Raw genomic sequence first — 25,532 nt, 5'->3', positions numbered from 1 at the left:
TCTTTGTGAAGTCATCCCTGAAGAACGAGTAGGGATGCAGGAAGAAATACAATTTTAATCACTGTTAAGAAACTATGCATTCAATGGCTTTCAATCAAACTAACTCAATGCCTCTAATGATTTATCTAATCAGCAGAGGAAAGAGTGAGTTAAAAAAAAAAAAAACACTAGGCATGTGAAAGCTAAAGGTAACACAGCTCGTCTGTAGACATTTTCTTGCATTATTACAGAATGGGAGATAATTGGAGGGCAGCTTCCTGTGGCATCCTTATAAGTTCTTGTGCTAGTTTTTTTATTACTCTGCTTTCCGCTGTGCACCAAAAAAAAACTATGAAAAAGCTGAAATATCTCTTTAGGCTCTTCCTACATACTTTCCAGGATCCTTCTTGCCTTCTGCCAATTTAGCCATAATTCAGTCCACTTGCCTCCTGCCGGTCTTCTTCCAGCTATAATCTGCTAACACTCTTCTACACGCTGCCCAGTTATCTAACCATTTTATGAGCAAACGTTTTATGTCCCAGGTCATCAAAGTCTGTCTGACCCTTAACGCAAATCCTTACCTGAGTCTCTCAGCCTCTAGCAAGAGCAGATGCTGTGTTATATCCTCACCTTTGTACCATGTTCCCCAGACGTCCCGGGGCAAGCTGCCCACAGCTGTTTTTCTAACTCTAACACTGAGAACTGAATTAAGTATTATTTTCTTCATGAAGCTTTGATAGCAAAGAAAAAGAAATCAATAATGACCATCTGATTGGTCCCAAACCATCCTTCCTAGTACAGGCTCAAGATTCCAAGTTTGTGAATCCTCTTATTCTAAATAGCTAACTGGAGACAAAACACTAGTCCATGATGATCTCAAAACTGTACATCTGCATGGTGCTTACAGACTTTTGGGCACTTTCACTTACATTTTCTCATTTGATCCTCAAAGGCTAGGAAGCTTTTAGGGTCATTATTATTATCTTCATTTTACACATGAGAAAAACTGCTTGGAATCCTCTTCTTCATTCTCAGTGTTAATAAACTAATCCTGATGATGCATTATCCATCTTGGGTAAAACATTTGCATTTTAACATGGGCCTCTTAAACCAATGTCTTTAATCAAATGTTTCCCTATGAGCTCCATTCTAGGCTTATTGAGAATACTTGGAGATGATTATAAATCAGCTAAAATGTATTCAGTATTAACTATGTGCCAGGCAACGGATGAAATATTTTACATGGATTACCTCATTTAATCCTTGCAACTCCATACTATTATTATATCACTAAATTTAGAAAGTTTAATATTGGCAAAGCAGAATTTGAACCCCATCGTCTGACTCCAGAACCCACAGTCTAAGTAGGACTTTCACTGTCTCTTAAAACACAACATATGGGTGACACTTCTCTATAAATCTTAAACTATAAAACAAAAGCATGACATGGCACTATTACAGATTAAAAGTCAGTTTCTCACACATTTATCTAAGCATGGGATTAGAAGCCAGTCAGATGGATAACCCAACCCTGACAGTACCATTTACAAACTATGTTACATTAGGCACATCACCTTGTGAACTCATGGTACAATTAAGAAAATACCAACCACCTTACAGGATAGTGTAAGGGTTGGGGATAATATAGATACATGATCATATTAACTGTTATCACAAATAGTATCAAGGTACATTATTAGTGCTGACAACACTGAATTTGGAATTAATATATTTCTATTTTACAGATGAAAAAAGTTGAGCATCAGAGAGATCAAATGAGTTGCCTCAAGTTACACAACAGGTAAGAGTTGGAGCAAGATTCACAGTCTGGTGTGCTGGTATTAGGAGCAGTATTCTCCTTTATTGCACCTTAAAATGTGGCCCTAACTCATAATTGTGTCCTGTGAATCTCTATCCTGTTGCTGCTGCACACTAGTATCTAAATTGAAACAGAATCCATTTTGAATTTTGAACTAATTTCATTGAGATTAGTTTCATGACTTAGGATAAATAAACAATGACATGTACGTCACTATACACAACTAAAAAAACTTTCCAAGTTCTTATTCAACTTTATAAGTTCTGTTCGCATTATGATCTTTACAAAACCATTATCCTGGTAGTCAATGAATTAATTCCTGTGAAGACTGGATGCAAAATATCTTTTGTCTAAAAGTAGGTAAGTTTGTCTCAAATGGGTTTCAATCACTAAAATATAAGCCTAGACAAGGGAGGAGTCTTGGATGTATCCCAAGTTCCTACAACAGTGTCTGACACAGAGTAAATGCTTATTTAATATTTGTTACATGAGTTATACTTCTATCTTAATTTAGCGAATGCAAACTAGCTTATGGTTTTTAAGAATGACAAATATTTTTCTATTCAATCTTCACTTAAAATCACTAGGCAGGCAAGTGATAGCTACCAATTTTACCCAGCCTATGGTAAGTTGCACCCTTCTGGATACAAATAGGTGGATCAGTGAAGGAAGAAGTCTTCAGAAGTATCACACACTTCTTCCTTTGCACACACTTACCTTGTTGAATGATGAAATCATCAGATTGAATGTCATTGTAGTTTCCACATAAACCACACGATTTCCCTTTATGCTCCTGGGACAGTTTGAGGTAAACTGCAGATATTCCATCCCAAGCCAATGAAAAACCAAAGGTTGTTTTCACAAGAATATAGTCAGCTAGTTTCTCAATGAAAATCTGCCCAATAGTCTGAGGCAACGTTAAACTTGAAAAAATAGAACAAAGCGAATTTAAGAATTAAATTCATTACAGATGCTCTATTTCTTTCTTGAAGTGACTGAGAAATAAATAAAAGATAATTATTATTCAAAATTATTGAATAAACTATGCAGCTAGATTTCCTAAACAACCATCTTGTGGGAAATCTCACCATTTAGTATTGAAATAAAAAGACAACAAAAAATGGTACCTGTTACCTCCACTGGTAAAGATTTTCTACATATAATTGGATACTTCTTTCAACCAACTAAAAATACATTTCTGCTAAACATCAGTGACTTCATAAATCTGGAAATAACCCTGTCTGTTTAGAACAATAGGAGGTAAATGTTTTTATTTCTATCTAGAAAATACGAGATAATCTAAAAATGCTGGTCAACAATTTTGAAGTAAAGAGAAACAGTGGTGAACATATAAACACGCTGAGTTCTGATTTTGTTTAATTTTGCTTTAAACTTGGCTGTAAGGAGCTTCTATCCCCAAAATGTCACCTTGGTAGAAGTCATTGTTTTCCAAAAGAAAAATGTCTGGGCATGATTAATTATAATTTACATTTTTAATACTGCAAAGTACATTATTAAAAATGTAAAATACTTTGTAATACAGTAATACATAGGGGTTATATTCCTACTTTTTTTTTTATTCCTACTTTTAAAATTGGATATAATTGGGTCTATTTACACAAGAGTCATACTGAATATTTAAACTACTGATCCAATGTCTAGTCTTTCCACTTTTTACAAATATGTACACATAGGAAAGAAGTGGGAAAATGTAATAATTAAGAAAACTAAGCAATTAGATATTTTAAGAGCACAGTAAGTCACCTAAAATACTTCAGAAAGATCACTGGTTTCCTCCCACCCACAAGTATTACAGAAAAGAGCAGGTGCTAATAATTGAGAAGATGCAAGGAAAAGTCATTTTTACTAAAATAGTCATGCTAAATGAAGCTTATAACTATAATATGAGTGAGGAGGGAGGCTGGTTGGTCTACTCATACATGTCTCTCAAAAACTTCAAATTAGAGAGTTCCTTTCCAGAAACAGCATGATCCAAGGAACAAAAACTATAAAACCAAACATATTCATTAACAAAGTGATAAACCTCCCAAGAAACAATTCAGAATATCTGCAATCACTTGTACAGAGCTGTTTGAAGATAATTTCTTATGGGGAGTTAGCTACAAGAATAGGAAAATTACCAAACTTTGCATTGGAGAATAAATGTGACTCTAGTTAACTACTGCCATAATCTATTCTTATTAAAAATCATAAGCATGAAAAATTCATATTAAATTCACAGTCAAAGCCAGTATGAGTAATATCATTTAAATTTGTGAGTTTATAATGGCTATACTCGAGAAAAGTAAATCATGGTTTATAAAGATATTTCATAGCTACAGGATGTTAAGTGTATGAAGATAAAGTTGTTCTGCTGTGGGTATTTATTGGTTTGGTCATTTGTCATTTGGTTCTTTCACAACAAATCTGATGAAATACACAATTTTTGAAAATAAAAGATGCCTAACTGTGATACTCCAGCTGTGTATAACATAAAACAATGCTAGTAGACATGGGGCATAATAGTAAAAATTAGATAATCTCCCATAAATTTAAGAAAAATTCTGTGCAACCTAGTCAGGAAACATTCACAATGCAAACTAAAATGAATGTACAAATTAATGCTGAAAATTATTCATGAGTTCATATGTACCAAAACCCTTCATTTCACAGGTGAAAGAACCAAAGTGCAGACAGGGAAGGTGCAATTTGCAGAGCCTTGTACATTTGATTTGATTTTATTTGATTTTGGCAAATATTTCTCAAACACCTGCTTTGAGTTAGGCCCTAGGCCAGGTGCAGCATTATTATAAGCAACTTAGCTGAATAATAAGAAAACCATCCTCTTTCCATCATATAAATCATACAAATGGAATCTAACATACAAATGGAAATCCTCAAAGAAATATTTTCTCTAAGATTTAACAAAGAGTTAGTGTCCCTGAAAATCTACCTGCATGGCATTGGTATTTTTGTTTTATAAAATGTAATGATTTTTAAAGGGACCCATTATATTACCCCAAATCCCATATAAGGAATTCTAAATTACTATTTAAATTAAGCTCCAAGAAATACATATGCAATTGCATTGTTTTCCCATTCAAAAGGCTCAGTTTTAGGGTATCCCTGGGTGGCTCGGGGGTTCAGCGCCTGCCTTCAGCCCAGGGTGTGATCCTGGAGTCCCGGGATCAAGTCCCATGTCAAGCTCCCTGCATGGAGCCTGCTTCTCCCTCTGCCTCTCTCTCTCTCTGTGTTTATCATGAATAAATAAATAAATATTAAAACAAACAAACAAACAAAAAACAAAAGGCTCAGTTTCAGAGGCACATGGGTGGTTCAGTGGTTGAAGATCTGTCTTTGGCTCAGGGTGTGGTCTCAGGGTCCTAGGATCAAGTTCCACAGCAGGCTCCCCATAGGGAGCCTGCTTCTCCCTCTGCCTCTCTCTCTCTGTGTCTCTCATGAATAAGTAAATACTTTTTTTTTAAGGCTCAGCTTTCTTTTCTAAGAAAATGAGAAGTACAGAGCCCAAATGATCAAGAAAATAAGCCTGAGAGATGTGAGGGACTGCCTAGGGTCCCCTGACTGTGACAAAGCTTAGATCAGAGTGGCTGCCTGGTACTTCAACCAAAACCCTTTATGCTATCACCTGCTGTCTCTTGAGGAATCTAAACTAAAAAAAAGTACATAGCTTGGTAAAGCCATTGTGCCGGAAAGAATCCCCAGGGTTCAAATGAATTCTAAATGATAGAATTGTTCCATCCCACAATTTACTTTTTCTGGCATAGCTCAGCCAAGAAATATTATAAAATGGGTAATTCTATAATTACTTAAATTGAAGGGTGGATTATTCCACAGTGTTCCTACTTTACATGTATAAAGCCTTTCTTCAAACTATAAACATCCCCTTCCCCAAAACTCCCAGGTCTTATTCCTGTTAGGTAGGAAGGCAAAACTGGGCCTTCCTCTGATCTATTCAAGAAAGCCAGTTATTTATTGGTTCTGAATCTTTGTCAGAACACTAATGAAAAGTCTCAAGTGGCACTCAAGCCTAATTCACACAAATTTGGGAAAGACTTCCAAAGGTTTAATTTTATTTTAAGTTACTGCTAAGGAAGGATGGAAAGGAGGAAGGAAAGAAGGAAGGGAGGGAGGGAGGGGGAAGGGGGAAGAAAGGAACAGAGAGAAAAAGAAAAAGAAAAAGAAAAAGAAAAAAAAGAAAGAAAGAAAGAAGAAGAAGAAAGAAAGAAAGAAAGAAAGAAAGAAAGAAAGAAAGAAAGAAAGAAAAAGAAAAAAGAAGAAAGGAAAAGAAAAGATTTAAGAAAGAGGGCAAGAATAATTGAAGGGTTGAACTATGAAGATTCCTCCTGAATCTCTCCTAGAAAAAGATGTGATAATCTCATCTGTACCTATGCAAACGTAAATGTGTCCTGTACAAACTAGGGAGGTTAAACTGCTTAGATTCTGGTCACCTGACCGGCCTTGGAGCTTGCTAAAGTTTTAATGTCTGTATGAGATAACTTTAAGATTATTGTTTGAAAGAAATTCTCTCTTCCTACTCTCCATAATTCAATTCCGGGCATGAGATGTTTGGAAATTCTATCAATCCATAACGTTATTTTCATTATGTCATTGATCCTATCTTACCTGAATCCATTCTTTTTTATTTCATGCCCGTAAATTCGAATTTCCTCTTGGTCTGAAAAGAAGAGGCTGATTGATCGATAACAGGAATACACCGAACCACGGCACTTAGGGCTATTATGAACCTTGAAGGGGGAAAAATGAGAAGAAAGCATAGGAACCAACAACACATATGTAGGCCTTCATTTGAGTCGCCAAGTCACAACGACTGTCTACTGTTCCACAGCAATGTTAGACCTATGACATTTTACAAAATTACAACCATATTTAGGATTTTCAAGAGAAAAAAAAGGATTTACCGCAGAAATTAGATGACAAAATTCACTTTATAAAATACAAGATAATTCAGCATATTTTTTAAATGAGCTGATCTTTACATTTTGAGTGTCAATATATTTTTCAAGATTTTATTTAAATGCAAGTTAGTCCATATATAGTGTATTACTAGTTTCAGGGGTAAAATTTAGTGATTCGTCGGTTGCACATAATACCCAGTGCTCATCACAACAAGTGCTTTCCTAATGCCCATCACCCAGTTACTCCATCCCTCCTCCCACCTCCCTCCAGCAACCCTATTTGTTCCCTATTGTTAAGAGTCTCTTATGGTTTACCTCCCTCTCTGTTTTCATTTTATTTTGCTTCCTATTCCCCTATGTTCAACTGTTTTGTTTCTTAAATTCCACACATGAGTGAGACCATAAGGTATTTGTGTTTCTCTGATTGACTTCTTATTCTAAAGATACAAGGTATGTAACAGGAAAAAAAATAGTTCTGACAGGAAGACAGTAGAGCACCACAAAGAAGCATATTTGTAGTTTTCATGTCCGTGTCATGTTAGAGACTCATGAAATGGAGCTCTTCACAATGCAATAGTTAAAGGTTGCGAAAGTAACTAATAACCTCTCTAAAAATAAAATTGCTCTGAAAATAAAAATAACATTTTAGGGAAGACAAAGATTACTTCTCAGAACTTGATGGGAAAATTAGTTGACTGGAAAGAAAGAGAGAGAGAGGAAGAAAGAAAGAAAGAAAGAAAGAAAGAAAGAAAGGAAGGAAGGAAGGAAGGAAGGAAGGAAGGAAGGAAGGAAGGAAGGAAGAAAGAAAGAAAGAAAGAAAGAAAGAAAGAAAGAAAGAAAGAAAGAAAGAAAGACAGGAAGAAAGAAAAGAAAAGAAAAGAAAAGAAAAGAAAAGAAAAAAGAAAAGAATAAAGAAAACAAGAAGAGAAGGAAGGAGAAGAATGTTAGATTTTCTTACTCTATTCCAAAGTTAATTTCAAAGATTCAAAAAGCAAACTATAAATATCTGATCATATTGAGAAGAAATGTATCAAGTTAGAGAGTTTGAAGAAAAAGAAGCATTAGTGTTTGGAGTATAGAAAATGCAGCAAATAAAAAATGGAATAATTACTAATTCTATACAAATGCACAAAGAAGAAAAATAAAATCATAACAAACTATTGGGCTTATCTCTAAACAATATTTATATGAATTCATATATTTACAATATTTAAATGACAATAATCTAAAAACCAGATATCATTTAACCTAAAATGTGATATGACTGCAAAGAGGAGGGAAGGAAAATATGTGTGTGTCTGTGTGTATGTATGTGTGTGTAAGTTAGGGGCTGGAGGGTGGTACAACAAAGATGATTCCATCCGTAGTAGGAAATGACTGAGTAAGGCCTAACTTTGAAAGATTAAAAAAATAATAGCATATTTTGGCATGTACGATAAAAATCAGAAGAAACAGCTTAAAGAGCTGAAGTAAAAAAATTAAATTAAATTAAAAAAAAAAAGAGCTGAAATGCCTATGCCTATGAGGAGCCAGATTTTAGCTAGGGTTGAGAGTCAAGATAGGCAGGGGCTACACTTTCACTTCACATGCCTTAGAAGAATTTTTTTAACTATGTATATGTATTATTTTTATGAAAGTAAAATTAAATTTAAAAAGAATTAAATTTAGAAAGAAAAAGAAAAGGATCAGGAATATAAAAAGGATAGATGCATAAAGACGTTTGTCAAAATGTCTACTATGATACTGAAAAAAAATTTTTTTTAATTTTCTTTATTTATAACTAGACACACACACACAGAGAGAGAGAGAGAGAGAGGCAGAGACAAAGGCAGAGGGAGAAGCAGACTCCGTGAGGGGAGCCCAATGCAGGACTTGATCCCAGGATCCCAGAATCAAGTCCTGAGCTGAAGGCAGACGCTTAACCACTGAGCCACCCAGGTGTCCCTGAAAATATTTTTTAAAATCTAAATTTCTAGAACAGAATATAAGTAAATAACTTGAGTACTCTGTAAGTTGGAACAAATACAGCTAACAAAATTTTAGTTTTTCAAGAATACTTGACATGGAGGTAAGTTCTTGACATAACTACCAGGTGAAAATCACCACAGAAAATTATACATAGTATGATTTCAAGATTATAAATGTGTTTAAAATTCAGAGGCAAAAAGAGTAGAAGAACTCAGCAGCGGTTAACTCTTTCAATTTTTTATTTAAATTCTAGTTAGTTAACATATAGTGTAACATTGGTTTCAGGAGTAGAATTTAGTGATTCATCACTTATATATAACGCCCAGTGCCCATCATCTAGAGTGCCTGCTTAATACCCATCACCCAGCTAGCCCATCCCTGACACCCCATCCATCAACTCTCAGTTTGTTCTCTACCCTTAAGAGTTTCTCATGGTTTGCTTCCCTCTCTTTTTTTTCCCTCTTCCCATATGTTCATCTGTTTGCTTCTTAAATTCCACAAATGAGTGAAACCATGTGGTATTTGTCTTTCTCTGGTTGACTTAATTTGCTTAACATGATACACTCTAGCTCCATCCATGTTGTTGCAAATGGCAAGATTTCATTATTTTTGATGGCTCACTAATATTCTGGAAAACAGTACAGAGGTTCCTCAAAAAGTTAAAAATGAAGTTAAAAAATACCACCCAGCAATTGCACTACTAGGTATTTACCCAAAGGATAAAAAAAATACAGATTCAAAGGGGCACATCTCCCCACAATTATTAACAATAGCCAAACTATAGAAATAGCCCAAATTCCATCGACTGAAGAATGGATAAAGAAGATGTGGTGTATATAGAAGTCTATACAGCAGCAATTCTAACATTATTTTTTTAGACTTCTCTGAAGTTTTCAAATTTTCTATAAGAAAAGTGAACTACTTCAGGGCACCTGGGTGGCTCAGTCCATTAAGGTCTGCCTTCAGCTCAGGTCATGATCCTGGGGTCCTGGGATTGAGCCCCAAGTTGGGCTCCCTGCTCAGCAGGGAGCCTGCCTCTCCATCTCTCAATGCCCATCTCTCACTCATGTTCTCTCTCTCTATCTATCTCTCAAATAAATTTTTAAAATCTCCTAGAAAGGAGAAAAGAAAAGAAAAGAAAGAAAAGAAAAAAGAAAAGAAGAGAAAGAAAGAAAGAAAGAAAGAAAGAAAGAAAGAAAGAAAGAAGAAAGAAAGAAAAGGGACTACTTCTATAATCATAGAAAAGAAAAGAAAAAAGAAAAGAAAAGAGAAAGAAAAGGGACTACTTCTATAATCTCCTAGAAAGAAAAGAAAAAAGAAAAGAAAAGAAAAGAGAAAAGAAAAGAAAAGAAAAGAAAAGAAAAGAAAAGAAAAGAAAAGAAAGAGAAAGAGAAAGAGAAAGAAAGAAAAGAGACTACTTCTATAATCAGGGGAAAGATGACATTTAAAGCAGATGGATTGTTGGCAAATTGAACACCAATAAAAAATAAATTTATATAAAAAAAATAAAGAAAAAAAATAAAGCAGTTGGATTTGTTGCCTAGAAAGAAGATTCCAGCAGCCAAAACAGAGCCAGGTAGAAACAAAATTAACTCTGGGAGCACAGTTCAGCATTGTGTGCTATTATCAAGGGATAGATTATCTAGTTGACACTTTATTCTTCAAAAGGGTGAGACCCTGGACACGAACATTTCAATGAGGGAGTCAGAAGGTGTTAGAAGGTGTTACAGTGATAAACCCAGCGAGACAGACAATAAGTGATTGGAAACAAGAGCCCGGTAAATACTGAAGCTGCGTGCCACTAACTTCTAGAGAGACACAGAACTTTTTATCCTTATGCCCCATAAGTTAACTTTCAATAGGCCTCATTTCCTTTCTGGGTCACAAGTCTTTTGTTGCTCTTAAAAGCTTCAAGGCCTACTTTTTAATATTTGCACCACCTAGGAAAGGAGAATTTAGGCAACTCCAATGTAAGGTAGAAAGGGGAAAAGGAAACAGAGGTTCAAGCAAATGACACCTATGGAGGGTTTTAGCTTCTGAACAGCACAGCACAGCAGTTTCCTGACTAGGCTTTGAGATAGCTGAGAAAAGTCAGGGGAAGGTAGTGAGACAGGGAAAGAGGTCCCTGACTTTTTTACTGCCACTAGAGTCACTAGTCACTGCAGCTTGCATTTTGAGCTGTCTCTTAAGAATTCTTCCAAATAGAGAATTCAACTAAGCACTAACTCTCTGAGCTCAAGTATATAGTATGGACCGACCTAGTAACTAGCTGCCTGTCTCTGTGTCCTCTGGCCCATGCTTCTGTGCTCTGTCTCCTGATTTACACTAAAGGGGGCCTCCAAAAAAATTAACCCAGGGGTACATCACAGTGGTAGTGTCAGGAAGGAAATATGTAGGAGTAATTTGGTTAGTGCCCGAACCCACTCCCTCTTAAAATGTTTGATTAAATCTAAAGAATGGGGATACCACCTGGAGTTGATATAGACATCCTGCATTGCCTCTAACTCTCTCCCACATGGATTCAAACCCTTCCTCTCTCAGTCCAAGGCTCCATCCCATTGGAATATACTCAGTTTAGTTACAAATTGTGTATATCCCATTAAGAACCAATCCTTCTCCTTCCCCAGTCAGAGTCCTGAGTATTCGTGATATGATTATAGTGTATTTTCCATCATTTGTCCAGTCCTTTAAAAATAGAGACTTTGGGGCAGCCTGGGTGGCTCAGTGGTTTAGCGCCTGCCTTCGGCCCAGGGCCTGATCCTGGAGTCCCGGGATGGAGTCCCACATCGGGCTCCCTGCATGGAGCCTGCTTCTCCCTCTGCCTGTGTCTCTGCCTCTCTCTCTCTCTCTCTCTCTCTCTCCCTGTGTCTCAGGAATAAATAAATAAAATCTTAAAAAAATAAAAATAGAGACTTTGTCAGGAAAAAAATCTTTATGTTAATTATACCCTGGGATCACCTACCCATACGGTGTATCGAGGCTCCAAATTACCACAGTCCTTTGCAAAAATGTAAGAACAGTTTCCTGGGAAATAATAGTAAATGCCATCAAAAGTTTCAAAGTGGTACTGTCCCCAGGTTTTGCAAATCCCATCTCTGCCATTGCCCATGTTTGGCACTGAAAAAAAAAATAGGATCATATTTAGTAGAATAAAAGAAATTATACCCTGTTTCTGGCAAGGTTCAGTTATGGTAAGTGATTCTAATTTTCATTAAAGTAAATACTTTCTACTTTAGTGGTCAATATCACAGAAAGAAATAACCAACACAAAATTATGAGTTGCCCTCAAAACTATTAAGCTCTCCTAAAGGAAAATATGGTAATATGGTCTCCAGGTTGTTTCGAAGAAAGGTTTTATGTTTGAAACTTCCTTAGTTTTTGCTTCCAAAGAAAGACTGAAAGAAGAGAAGAGTAGGGAAAATGACACAGTAAAAGAAGGTAATAGTGACAAAACAAACACAATGGCTCAGAAAAGAAAGAAATGTCACTACTGAGTGTCCTAAAAATTTGCATAGGAAGCATTAGAGTGCTCCAGACTTTGTACTTCTTTCAAAAATATCTTAATAGTGTCCACGGAGAAAAATAACCACTGACAACAGAAAGAGCATGTTTATATGATGTCTGAGACCTCGGGACGGGGAGCATTAGTCATCCAAAGTATGCTGGAATTTAGGAATTCATAGCCTTAAACTGGCCAAATTTCAAGCAATATTCATCTTAAATTATATGACTTCATCTCCTATTGTCTCCATGACTACATCCCTTCTCTTATGGAGAACCCTCTATTCTATTTTGATTTTCTAGACCCTTCCCTTTAGAGTAATATGCAAATCAATATGCAAACCTCTACTGAGCACTCAATGTAAAGCATTTTAATACATGCTATAGGAAACATGGAGATAAGACACAATCATTGTGTCTTTTCTTTGCAATTTTACCTAAATTTATTAGCCTTGACCAACTTTGACCTTTTCAGGATAAAACACAGAGTTCATTATCCAGTCTTCTCTGACAGGATGCCTTTACCTCCCTCGCAGATTTTTCGAGAATCTTGTACTTTATAGCATGTGGTACAAGTATAATTAATGTGTACCCCTTGTACATTGGTCCCTTCCTCTAGACCATAACCTCCAGGAGGGCAGAAACACGTCTATATTATTCGCTATCGTATCCCCAGAGCCGGACCGGACATTTAGTAGAGACTCCATAAATATATTTATTCAACAAATTAGCATTTGTCATTATTGATGTGGGAGCCTATCCTAGACACACTGTGGATAAAAATATTTTTAGAGAACCCTCTGCCTTCGAAGAGCTCTCAAAACTGTTTCTATTTTATGGACATAATGGCCAAGTAATTCGAAATCAAAAAGAATGAGTGGCTCTAAATAACAAATCTAATCTATAAAGAAAAAAAGAAGAAGAAGAAGAAGAAGAAGAAGAAGAAGAAGAAGAAGAAGAAGAAGAAGAAGAAGAAGAAGAAGAAGAAACGAATAAGAACCTGGTTTAATGGACTAATATCCTCCATCCTTGAAGTGGAAAAAATACTTGAGAAAATGGTAGAGATCAGTGAGAAAGTGGACATATGTATTTTCTTTTACACTGTTTCTAATTTATACGAGTGAATTATGTAGACTAGTTAACACCTAACACGATTGCCACAACTCGCAGCACATGAACACCGATAGAGCAAATTGCACCTTTAAGTGCTCCTTGACTTATAATTCTCTCAAGTGGCCCTGAAACTTACCAATCTGGCACCGTGTCCCAAGTGCCTGAAATATTTGACAGTCACATGTACCAGTCTTAGAACAGAAAGCCCCGTTAAGGCATTCATGAGGACAAGAACCTGAAGGACCAAAAAAAATGAGTTATCTTCTGGCGTGCATCAGTTCTTATAAACATAATATGTCAGGATTTAGCTTGGACTAGCTGTAACCATTATTAATTCAAACAGAACCCTGGGCTTTTTGCCTTGATGAGCTAAAGAATTAAGCCCGTCAAGTCTCTATCTAGTTCATTTCATTATGTGTGCTGTGAAACAAGAAAGACAGGCTTTCACATCTCAAACTACCCTGAGAGCAAAGGTTAGCTTCCATCAAGCAATCGAAAGGTCAAGTTCCCATGTAAGGAATCCTTGTCCCAGATGATGAGAACCAGAAATACACAAGCTGCAGAAGATTCCGTTGATGGAGTTTGGCCCCAGTTGCACGTCCAAAGGGCTCTATCTCCAGGAACGAGTATTGTATTAAAGAAGAGCAGCCATCATTAGCTCGAGGAATCAGGCAAAATATTAAAAAACTCAAAAGGGGGGACGCCTGGGTGGCTCAGTGCTTGAACATCTGTCTTTGGCTCAGGTGTGATCCCGGGGTCCCGGGATCGAGTCCCCATAGGGGTACCTGCATGGAGCCTGCTTCTTTCTCCCTCTGCCTGTGTCTCTGCCTCTCTCTCTCTCTCTCTCTATCATAAATAAATAAATAAATAAATAAATAAATAAATAAATAAATCTTTAAAAAAAAAAACCCTCAAAAGGAAACTCTCAAAAAAAAAAAAAAAAGGAAACTCTCACTTTTGAGAAGGATAATTAACCATTTCATTCAAAGTGTGTGTACTAATTAATCCTCAGGCTCATTTACAAATAATACATTCTTTTTGACCCATACTTAATTTTAATGGGGTATAAACCAAAGTCATGACAGGCCATCACCAAAAGAAAAATTTCCCCAAAGGATTCTGTTGAAAAGAGGAAGCAAGAAACTATGAGATTCTGAGTGAGTCTGAAAAATGCAAATGAATCACAGTGAAAATTTTTCCTGTAATAAGGAGAGAGGACAAGGAGCAATTGGCAAATTTCAAGCAGGAAGAATTTAAGGAACACATCAAGAGAACACATCTCTGAGTCACCATAAAGTAGTACCTTTCTGGACTATGTTAAGGTCATGGAAGGCAGTTAACTAACTGCGATGATTTATCCACAATTCTGCCCAAGTCAAGAATAGGAAATCCCATTGTCCTTTTTCCTGTAAGGTCCATTGATCTAAAATGTCTCTTTACATTTAAAGACCTACAACTCTCTAAGTACCTCTTAACTGAAGAAGATTGAGCTGTTTCCATTTTGATCATCAACACAGGTAAGAAATTATGTTTTTCACAAATTTAAATGCAGTTTTTTCCCCTTTAAATTTTATATTAGATCACAATCTTATGTTTTTAATATAAATAGCTAATAAATAAATACATTTCTCAACATCTAGACACATGGATCCCGTTCAAAAATTTATTTACAGCCCAGTTTATTCTCCTGGAAACAAGCATCAAACCAAAACTAGCCAGGAATTGCTCTTCTCTTAAGTAAAATGAAAAACTTGAATTAAATTTCAAACTCTCATCAGCATTCTGCTTAATGAAAATGGGAGAGGGGTAAGCAAAAATAAGGAGGCCAAGGAATCAAGGAGCCAGTAAATGATTCAGAACAAAGTTGTCTGATACCCAGTGATATTTCTTCCTGTCTATGTAGTTATTACTGGTCAGGAAGCTATATTAGAAATAATATTACTATTATTACTATTACTACTAATAGTAATACTATTACTATTATTACCATCCTGGCTCAGTTTTCTCTATGCATTAAGTGGGAATAGTTAATTCAATATATCTCTGAAAGGAGACTTTTAAGAAAGCAAATCCAAAAATGAAGGTGTGACACCCACCTTTTATTTTGCTTTCACCCCAGTTAATAGCTTCATGGAAGAAATATCTTGGAGACGTTGCTTCCAACTTTGAAAGACAGAAATAAAAATTCATGACGGTTAAATTATTCAAATTCAAGTCAAACAGGAAGTCTGGGAAATAGTTACAGATGCAGAAATTATAAAGTGCTGACTCTGTGTCCTGGGCTTATGGAGGCAATCTCAGTGAAGCCCTCTGACCTGGTTTGGTCTTGCCTCTTACCTGGCTTTGATGAGTCTTTAATTTCCCTGAGCTCGGTTCTTCCCCTGCCCCTCTGTCCTCCCTGAAAAAGAGCCTGGGTAAAGTCTAATCTTTGCACTGTCTGCTCTGCCTACAGAAGATGCTCTTCTCTGAATATTTCAAGTGCGGAAGGGTCTGGAGAAAATGCACGGGGCCAATGGACCAGCAGACAGGGATGTCCACATGGCCTGCCGAGCCATCTGTGAAGACACCATCCACAGAAGCTTCTGCTGCTGCAGTGTGCGTGTGTTGCCCTCAGTCTCCAAAGAACTGACACTTTAAAGTTCATAGAACATTCAAATATACCTTTTTATAGACGCCCCACCACTTTAGGGTAACGGTTAAGAGTATGAATTATGGAACCAGTCAGACCTGGATTAGAGTCCTGATTCGAACATCACATACTCTTAGGCAAGTTTCCTAACCTCTTAAAAAGAAAAGAAAAAAAAAAAGCTTCCTAACCTCTTAGAGCCTTCTTTTACTTGTGTGTAAAATGGAATGATGGTACCTACTTAATGGTGCGGTTATGACAATAAATTAAAGTGATGTATGTAAAATTTCTAGTGAAGTGACTCCCACATAGAGGATCAGCAATAAAGAGATTTATGTTAATCTAAGCAACCCAGATAAACCTTAAGATTTCTGGAGGTCAAGAGAGCTTACTAGCAAGTAATTGTGGATTACTAAATCTAATCAATTAAATATTTTTATTCAAACTCGGTGACAATTCAGTGTATGGTGTGAAGCAATGACCTTTCCAAAAAGCATTCTTATGTTCACACACTCCCAAGATCTGCCACATAATTGTCAAATTGAATACCGACGTTCTTAGAAAAATTGAAAAGGGCAAGGAGAAAGGGGGGACAAGGAATGTGATTTCGGGTCAAAGTCCTACCTCAACAGATCCTGGTCTCCTTCCTACACACTGAGTTTTCTTTTGCCATTTTCCAGCGAAGTATTTATTCTTTTAAGAGCCACATCTGCCCCAGGTCAGGGAAGAGACTCCCACACTCTCCTTCACACTTCAACACTCCTTCCTGAACTCCTTGCTCAGCACTACGGCTCCAACTTCACTGTTTCCAGTTCTCGTTCCTCCCAGGTTCTATCCTCACTGCTCAGTCTCCCCTTTTTGCCTTTGCACCTGTCTTCAAATTAAGTTAAAATCACAACAAGCTATGACTTTGATTCCCCCAAGACAACAAATCTTATCATCTCTGTAGCCATAGCGTTTCCAACTGTCTACCTCTAGCACAGCTACTAATATTCCTAAGCACTGGAGTGACTTCAGCTCCAGTGACTTCTCTCTGATGCTCACTAAAAATATATTGTGGCTTCACTCTGCCTCATATGGGCTTAGTAACCTTGAACAAATGATGTAATCTGCTCAGCCCCAGTTTCCCAATCTATCAAGTAGAATAAGAGTAGAATTGTATTCAATGAAATGGGGTAAGTAAAGCACCAAGAGTAGTGCTGGGCACATAACAAGGGTTGCAAACATGTTACCTATTTTTATTATTAGGCAAAAACCGAATATGTCAGACAAGAATAGACCAACTCTAGAATATATCATTGTTTTGCTCCATATCCTCTTACCCGATTCAGGCTACACCTCCATCGAAATTCAGGTGCTTAGCACACCAGCCTCCTGGTCACAGAGCATCCTAGTTACCTCAGCATCCTATTTACCACAAGGTCCATGCATCATACTACATTTGACCAATGCTAAGACAAGGCACATACATAGCTTTTACTTTTCTAACCAACCTGAATGCAGAATGGCATATACATATAACGGCATTATATGTATAATTGGGAGCACTTTTATTTTTAATTCATATAAATAATGGCAAATAATTGATGGGGTCTTAGATTCAATGAACAAGTAACACAGAAATGACCTCTTTACAGGTCTTCCTTCACTAGGCTTTGAGTATCTAGACAATAAGCACTGCTACTCATGTTATGTCTCTAGTGCAGTTCTTATATGTCATCAAAAAACACCAGCTGAACTGAAAATAGGCATTATTCAAATGGGAATGATCTGCCTGCCAAGTCTGTTTAGAACCATGACTATAAAAGATTCTGTTGAATCTCCCTCCACATCCTCTCAGCCCACCTGCATCTGGGTTTCTGTGCCCATGGAGACACTTCAACTCCAAGCCCTGGCTTCCTTGTCTCTGTCTCAGAGCAGAATCCAAGCAGGAGAGACCACAGAAAATGCCTTCCCAGGGCTATAAGGCTCCCCAGAGGCCACCCTCAATCAATGAGAGATGGGAATCAGTAGATAAATACCCCAGCTTCCCCCATCCCGTGGAGAAACAATGCTGCGACTCATTCTATGCAGCTCCTCAGGGGCCCCCCACCAACACTCAGCCCCAGAAGCCCCTCCTTAACATACTCTTAGATTTGCTTCCTTTCTGGACTCACTTCTCTCTCATTTGCCCACTTCCCAAATAAATTGGCTGCACCTAAGTCTCTGTCTCCGTACTCGCTTTCAGGAGAAAAATTTTGCAATGTAACACAAATGCAAAAGAATTCCAGGCACTGGGTGCACACATCCACATCACTGATAAAAGATGACAGCCCATTCTTTCTCCTTGCTGATAACATCTCCACAGGAGGGTGGGAAGCACAGAGAGGCAGTCTTTAGATGAGAAATCACTGCAGCCTACAAATATACCATTGACAGAAGTCCGTGTCTATCCTTTCTTTGCTCATTGTTCATCTTTGCCAACATAGTTCTGAATCCTAACTTGCACAGATATCTATACATCAGGGCTCCCTCCGTCTTCCTAGAGCAGGAGTTGTGAATCAGTGGACAAGAATGCCCTCAGGACAGATGAAATTTCAATCCTAAGCAGTGCGACTGTGATTATGATCTCACTGCCCTTCTTCAGCATTTCTTCTTTTAAAACCTGTTCAGATGTTAAATAATTGTGATGCACGTTCACTAGCTGCAGGAAATAGAGCAGGTGCAGATGGCCTGCTCTCCATTCTCTCTAAAAGAGAAGTCACGAGAAGGTAAGCATGTCCCTCACTTAGCTAAACAAAGGTAACTCCTTTGGGGTAAATTATACAAATTCTAGGAATATCTAAATGGAAAACAGTATAACCTCATCCACGGATCTTTATGTGATCACTTAGGGGTGTATTTCACAGATTTTTGACACTAGTGGATTAACCAAAATGCATTTTTTTTCCAAAATTGGATTTTCTCCTGAGTCATGCTGATGTCTATTTGTGGTTAATATGGTCAACTGACAAATATTTAGTTAAATTTCTCAGAGAAAAATCATTTTAACCACTTCACATGATACATAAATACTTAAGTACACAAAACACCATTTTTAAGGGAAAAAAGTGTTTCCTTTCTAGACAATCTTTTGCCCATTTCAGTACCAAAAAAAAAAAAAAAAAGATTTCTATTTTGAATAAGAATAAATTAGTTCCATCCTTTAAATTATCAGATCCATTTTCAGTTCTCTTTAATTAACACCAAAAATATACAAATTCAGGCATTTACCAGAAAATACTAGCAGAATTTATTGCAATTCAGGATTTGACAAAGGCCTCCTTGAATACATAAGCCATTTGCTATATAAATACACAAATCAAGTTACTTTCCCATAAATGCCTTTAAGTTAGGATTCTCTACTTCCCCAACTATCTTTTACAGAGAAATATTTTTTAAACTCATTTCCTTGAACATTCCAATTGTAGTTTGAAAATATTGCAATTATATCATCCAACATCCTTTATATAAGGGGACCTAGGCAGGAGGGCCTTCTCAGATTCAGGGCTACACGCCCCTCCAAAAATGAAGGTTACCTTTCCAGAAGTGTCTGTCACTGAGATTTGTCAGACACTATAAAAGCTGTCAGAACACCTCTGATGCCCTTTTGATGCCATGATACTCAGATCATGTATACCTTTCTCTGCCCCCTTTGACTTGTATTTGTCCAACTGTCATTGCTCTGATATCATGCTGAATTTTTAAACCAATTAAAAAATTTCTGGCAAGTAGATGAGATTAAACCTCCCACACATGCTGTGAGCCGATCGCTAGGTATCTGAGGTGAAGAGCAAAAAAGCACTTGACCGAACAAGTAAATGTGAACTAAGCATGAATTTGAGGATTGCAGAAAGGCAGTAGAAAAGTTACTTTGCCTCTATCTCCTTCCTGTCTTGTTTTTAGCATTTTATTCCCCTTCACAAAGGTCTCATTGTTGAAGTGACAGCAGAGTCCCCAAGCAGAATGGATTATTTCTCTGCCTCTCTCCATCTGAGGCACAACCTACCTGGGCTGCTAAAAGAGCTCTTTTCTGTCGATTTTCATTAAGCCCGTTTCTGGAAGAAAACAAAAAGAACTTGTATAGTCAAAGGCCCCTAAGCAACCTGAACAAGCCTTTCCCAGGAGAGAGCTGATGTTTTCCTCCTGATTTCCATCACTTTATCAAAGAGGTCTTTCTTGGTTTAACATTAAAAAGTCCCCCTCCCCTCTTGGAGGGGTTAGATTTAGGTGGTGGTGCTGTCTCATTTTACAAAATCCAAGAGTGTCCCCAGATCTCTCCAATCTCTGATGTAAACTGAATTTTAGGAAGGAACTTCAAAATAGAGAAATAAACAAAATCGTGTAATATTGTAGTACTGACACACACAATATTTTTCTCCACACGACTTCATAAAACTGGTGAGGTAAGTATTCACTTTCTCCAAACATAATAGTTCTCTCTTTCCACATCATAAAGCATAGATTAACGTTAATGGGAATAAGACATCAAACTGATTTATCAAAATCAAATGATGAATACAATTCTGCTTTTCATTAACCAGATCGGGTTAGTCCAAAAAATGATTTTCCTGCTGGAACAATTTTGTTGTTTTTATCATTAGAAATTGTTTTACTCTATGTTAAGATACAGCACATATATAATCAACAATGTATATTAATAATAACAATATAAAAGGAGAAATTACCCCACATAACCTCTTTATAAACCTTTGAAGTAAAAAAATAACAAAAAATAACAATAAATAAATAAATAAATAAATAAATAAATAAATAAATAAATAAACCTTTGAAGGAACATCTCCTTAGTATCTACAGTCAGTGGACACCACCAAGAACCCATCTTATAATTAAAATGAAAAGAAAGACTTTTTCTTCACAAATAGGAAAACGAATGGCTGATAATTTTTAATTCATGGAACTGTTTTTTAAAGAACTACATCTCATGCCCTTATATTGTAAAATATTTAATGGTTTTTTTCAAAAGCAGATACATTTATCTGCTGAGCTATGCTCATTCCCATTAACTATGTTTTAGAGGACAGAAAGAGCAAAAAATACTCACTTTGATACTTTTGTCGAGATGGATGACGCACAAATATATCCTGCCAGAGATAAATATATAAAGATAAGAATGGGGAAAAAATTATACAATTTTCTTGGTCCCATGTTCTGGTTATTATAATGGATCATTTTAACTTAAATTCTAAATCTTAGACTGAATTCTATGAGTTAATTTGCATTTTCTAGTGGATTTCAAGCAGCAAATTCCCTGTGAGACATGAGGGGGAATTTTAATCTGGATAGAAGGAACAGTGTACCTAGATTCATGGAGACATAATACAGAGGAACGAGCGCTAGAATTGGAGTCAGAGATCCAAGTTTTAGTCTTGGTCCTACCACTTAGTAAATGCCAAGCTTAGGCAAGCTAGCAAAAACATTAAAAAATGATGGTATTGGGCAAGTGCATCTTTAAATACCCTCCAGCTCTCAATGCTCTATGTCATTTTCTCCTTGGAACTTCAGTTACTCCAAGGATTGGAAGACAGGGTCCATGATCTTTCTAGTCTTACATTTCAGTAGATCCTCTCACTTCCCCTACAAATCCCAAAATATACAGCTCTTTTCAGGGATTAAAAACTAACAAGTGAAGGTAAATAAATGCTCTCCTCCTGAAAATATTTTATAAACATTAATTTATAAATAAAATCACCATAAAAATAATAAAAAATCAATTATTAGCCCTAAATGATAAAGTCCTTCTTAAAAACAACTTTTTGCCATTCTTCGGGTTGATGGTATGATGAAAGGTTAAGGACTTGATTTCTCTCTAATTATAAAATTTCAAATGTTTAAGTTATACAGACAGCTATTTTAAATCATCTTTTAGAAAAGAAAAAAATAAAATCAGAGTTTCTTCCAGTATACTTGCTTATCATGAGAAAAGCCTAATTTTAACATTTGAAGGAAAGAGTCAAAAGATGAAAAGTCCCAAATTATCTATATTACTAAGAATTTTCAGAAAGACGGTCTGGGTGTCATTTAGTATATATCCATTCCAATGACTTCAAAGTAATTTCCAGTACAAGGGAAAACTGTTCATTGTACTTGCAAGAGAAATTAAGACACAATAAAATCAGGTAAAATTTCACGTAAGTTCTTACCTTGTAAAGAAAACAGTATATGAAGCAAGAGTATACTCCAAGGTATCATTAAATTGAGTTTCCTCACAATGTTCATTTCAGTGGAGCTTTTCTCCCTGAAATGCAACCAAATTGTTGGCCTTTACTATGATGGCATCGTAGAAGTATCCGTATTTGTAGAGTGCTCCAATTCTTGTAAATATAACTTTGTAATAAAGTAATTCAAAAAGAAATTCCTGTCTTTCTAACTACATACAGCATCTGAAGCTTTAGAGCTTGCAGGCAACCCCAACCCTTTAGCGGAGTCTCTCATTAGTGATGCATGGCAGCTGCTTACCTAAGCCCGTATTGGTTACACCTTACCCCACTCCTGCACATCACACGCCTTTTTATCCTATATTAGCCCTTTACAACTTCTAGAGACAGCAGCAGCAAAAACAAAAAAACAAAAAGCCTATTGTTATCTCCTGATGTCACAGAAGATAACCATTATTCCTAATTGTTGATATATTATCTGTGTTTTATTCATAAAATAATTACCTGACCTTTGGGGAAAAAAAAGGTGAAATAAAATCCTATCAGTTTTCGAATGCCTAGATGTTCTCATAACTTTTTTAGAAATTAAAAGTAAATGAAAATTATGTGCATATATTTTCCACTCAAATCCCATTACAGTGTAACCTCAGCTGGCATCTCACATGCCCACACATCTTTCTGTTAAACATTCTGCAACAGAAGTGGAAAATAAGCCAAAAAAAAAGATGATATTCTAATATCCGACTTTACAAAGAAATTAAAGTCATGCGTGTAGCCCTAAGACCGTCCCTTCACAGCCCATTCTTCCATCCTCCATGATGGGTACCTCATTAGACAACAAAGGAGGACTTACTCCAGCGCTAAGAGCATTCTGCTCTGGAAGCGATTAACTGACTACTCAGATGGGAATCACAGAACAGCTCAAGTACTTCACAGTGAACCTTACAGAGATGACTTGAGCTCCATAAATGAGTGAAAGCCATGCTCATATAAGGGGTGCACACCCCCTATAGCAGATCCCATCCATTACTTGCACTATTGTCATGCTTGTTTACCAGATGGGGGCACAATAGTGAAGAATGTCCAACTACTCAGGAACCACCTTGGAGACAAAAGCACAGCAGTTAGTTCTTAGCATTTTGTTGGACTCAGACAGCTCTTCTGTGATGAATTCTCATTCTTCTGTAAAATATCCCTGATATCCTCATATATTACATGCCCAGTGTCTATTTTGTGAACAGTTCCTTACTTGTGTCCGAAATTCAATGATCTTTCACTCTTGTTCTAAATGATTTTAATCCCTTCCCATCACCTACATGATTGCTAATTCTATGAGCCAAGAGATGTTTGCTTATAAGTTTGTGTTTTTAGCATGAAAATACATTATAATTCATTAAAATAAGTAGCTATGCCCCTGTCTATGTACTTGCACATGTACACTCATTTTAAAATTTTGATGGATAGGTTTAGAGAATTGAAGCATAGTATATATTTAACAAATATTTATTGAAAGTTTATTCATCATCACTCTTAAACTAATTAGATAGTGAATCAATATAATTCTAAACAGATAGGCTTATTTATGGTTATACCCTAAATACTGTTCCAAAAATATGTATCTACTCAACCATAATCAAAACTATAAAATATTCTAGACACTTAAGAATATGTGACTACAGAATAAATTTAAAAGCCCAGTATGAAATTTTTTTGGAGAACAATAATTTTTCTCCAAAGAAATTTTTACCTTTTTTCCTCCAAAGAAATTTTTATTTTATTTTTTTTTTTATTTTTTTTTTTTATTTTTTTTTTTTTTAAGATTTTATTTATTTATTCATGATAGACACAGAGAGAGAGAGGCAGAGACACAGGCAGAGAGAGAAGCAGGCTCCATGCACCGGGAGCCTGACGTGGGATTCGATCCCGGGTCTCCAGGATCGCGCCCTGGGTCAAAGGCAGGCGCTAAACCGCTGCGCCACCCAGGGATCCCCAAAGAAATTTTTAAATTAAGAGAGCAATTTTGTTTATGCAGAATGCTATTGACTCTTTCTGGAAAGGGTAGAAATTATAGGTAACAAATATACATTAAATTCCCTCCTTAATTTATAATAATTTTTCTTGGCTTCATGGTTTCCTGTATAAGTCAGTCTAAAATATGAAGAATCTATAAATCATATTTTGGGATTTTTTTCCCCAGTCTATTACTGTTTGACATTTTTCTTTGAACTGAAAATTTTTCACAAGTGACACACATGTGAGAAATTCCCAAGTGGAAACCAAAGTCAAACTTCACAATTCAAAAAAATAAACATTTTTGTAATACTGATAGATCTTTCTAAACATTACCAGAACTTGATGAGAAAAGGTTGGTAAACAGAAATATAAAGCCATGTAAAAAGTATTCATTTCTAGTGTAAACTTTGACATTTTATGTCCTTAATTCAAATGTAACAACTCCGAGGTTCTCATCTCAAATTTCATGTGGTATCTTTAAACTTTGGATTCAAAAGAATCACAGCCATTTTCACCAGTTTAAGTTGGAAATTCCAAGGCTATATCATCTGGCATTTTTATTACTGTTTTCCTGTTTTGAACTATATGCATTGAAACACTATAAATTGCTTTTTCTGGTAAAGAATATAATAGAGGGACACCTGGGTGGCTCAGTGGTTGAGCAACTACCTTTGGCTCAGGGTGTGATCCCAGGGTCCCAAGATCGAGTCCCACATCGGGCTCTCTGCATGGAGCCTGCTTCTCCCTCTGCCTATGTCTCTGCCTCTCTCTGTGTGTCTCCCATGAATAAATAAATAAAATCTTAAAGAAAAAAAAACAAAAAGAATATAATAGAAATCATAACAGAAATTTTCAGGGTGACCTTTGTTCTATAGATAGAGGTTTGGTATATGCTTTTTTCCTATTCCTCCTCCATCCAGGCTTATAGTTGGTAGGAGACTAGTAAAGGAGAATGAACAGCAGCAAAGAAAACAATGACAAATCCCAAGGTCTTTTTCAACTAACTACATTATGAACACGTTACACCAAATGAGGTTACATGAAAATAGGCAAAATAAACTTTTTGAGAATAGCTACAATAGAATAAAGAGTTTTGATAAAAGATTAAACCCAGAGGCACAACAAAGGAATTTATGACAGTTGCTACATGTAGTTATTACTATCAAAATTTAGTTGACAGCTTTTATATTTCATTCTACCGTGACAAAGGAACTTTGGCAAAAAGTGAGTCAGCTATCAGCTTGTGAAGAGATATTATGTTCATAAGAAGTCTGAGGTGACTATATAATGCATGGAATAAACAGTTCCCTTTCTGCTACAAGAGCACTGCACATTTTCCCACATGGAATATGATCTTTAGAAAGTTGACACCTGACAGC

At 36.3% G+C, this 25,532-nt stretch overlaps 1 protein-coding gene and 1 long non-coding RNA gene across 4 annotated transcripts in view; one reads left to right on the top strand and one right to left on the bottom strand.

Annotated features, from left to right (window-relative positions):
* The window catches only part of LOC118350697 (uncharacterized), a 41,587-nt gene extending 25,262 nt beyond the window's left edge, over positions 1-16,325 (top strand). Inside the window, exons 3-5 of one of the 2 annotated variants that reach the window (XR_004804971.2) lie at positions 1,725-1,780; positions 14,766-14,834; positions 15,770-16,325. This is a non-coding gene — a long non-coding RNA (uncharacterized LOC118350697). The remainder of the gene's footprint in view (positions 1-1,724; positions 1,781-14,765; positions 14,835-15,769) is intronic. The other variant, XR_004804972.2, reaches the window with a different exon arrangement.
* Positions 1-20,914, bottom strand: part of OTOGL (otogelin like) — a 130,181-nt gene extending 109,267 nt beyond the window's left edge. Inside the window, exons 1-7 of one of the 2 annotated variants that reach the window (XM_049094370.1) lie at positions 20,749-20,914; positions 19,971-20,019; positions 15,414-15,480; positions 13,454-13,552; positions 11,666-11,820; positions 6,443-6,564; positions 2,516-2,721 (exon numbers count right to left, since the gene is read on the bottom strand). In XM_049094370.1, coding sequence (XP_048950327.1) covers positions 2,516-2,721; positions 6,443-6,564; positions 11,666-11,820; positions 13,454-13,552; positions 15,414-15,480; positions 19,971-20,019; positions 20,749-20,804 — 754 coding nt within the window. In that variant the 5' untranslated portion in view covers positions 20,805-20,914. The remainder of the gene's footprint in view (positions 1-2,515; positions 2,722-6,442; positions 6,565-11,665; positions 11,821-13,453; positions 13,553-15,413; positions 15,481-19,970; positions 20,020-20,748) is intronic. The other variant, XM_049094369.1, reaches the window with a different exon arrangement.
* Positions 20,915-25,532: the final 4,618 nt, after the last annotated feature.

The sequence above is a fragment of the Canis lupus genome, chromosome 15 (genome assembly GCF_003254725.2).
Source record: "Canis lupus dingo isolate Sandy chromosome 15, ASM325472v2, whole genome shotgun sequence".
Lineage (NCBI taxonomy): Eukaryota > Metazoa > Chordata > Mammalia > Carnivora > Canidae > Canis > Canis lupus.
The sequence above is the reverse complement of the archived record's forward strand: the minus strand, read 5'-3'. Positions and strand labels throughout refer to the sequence as shown.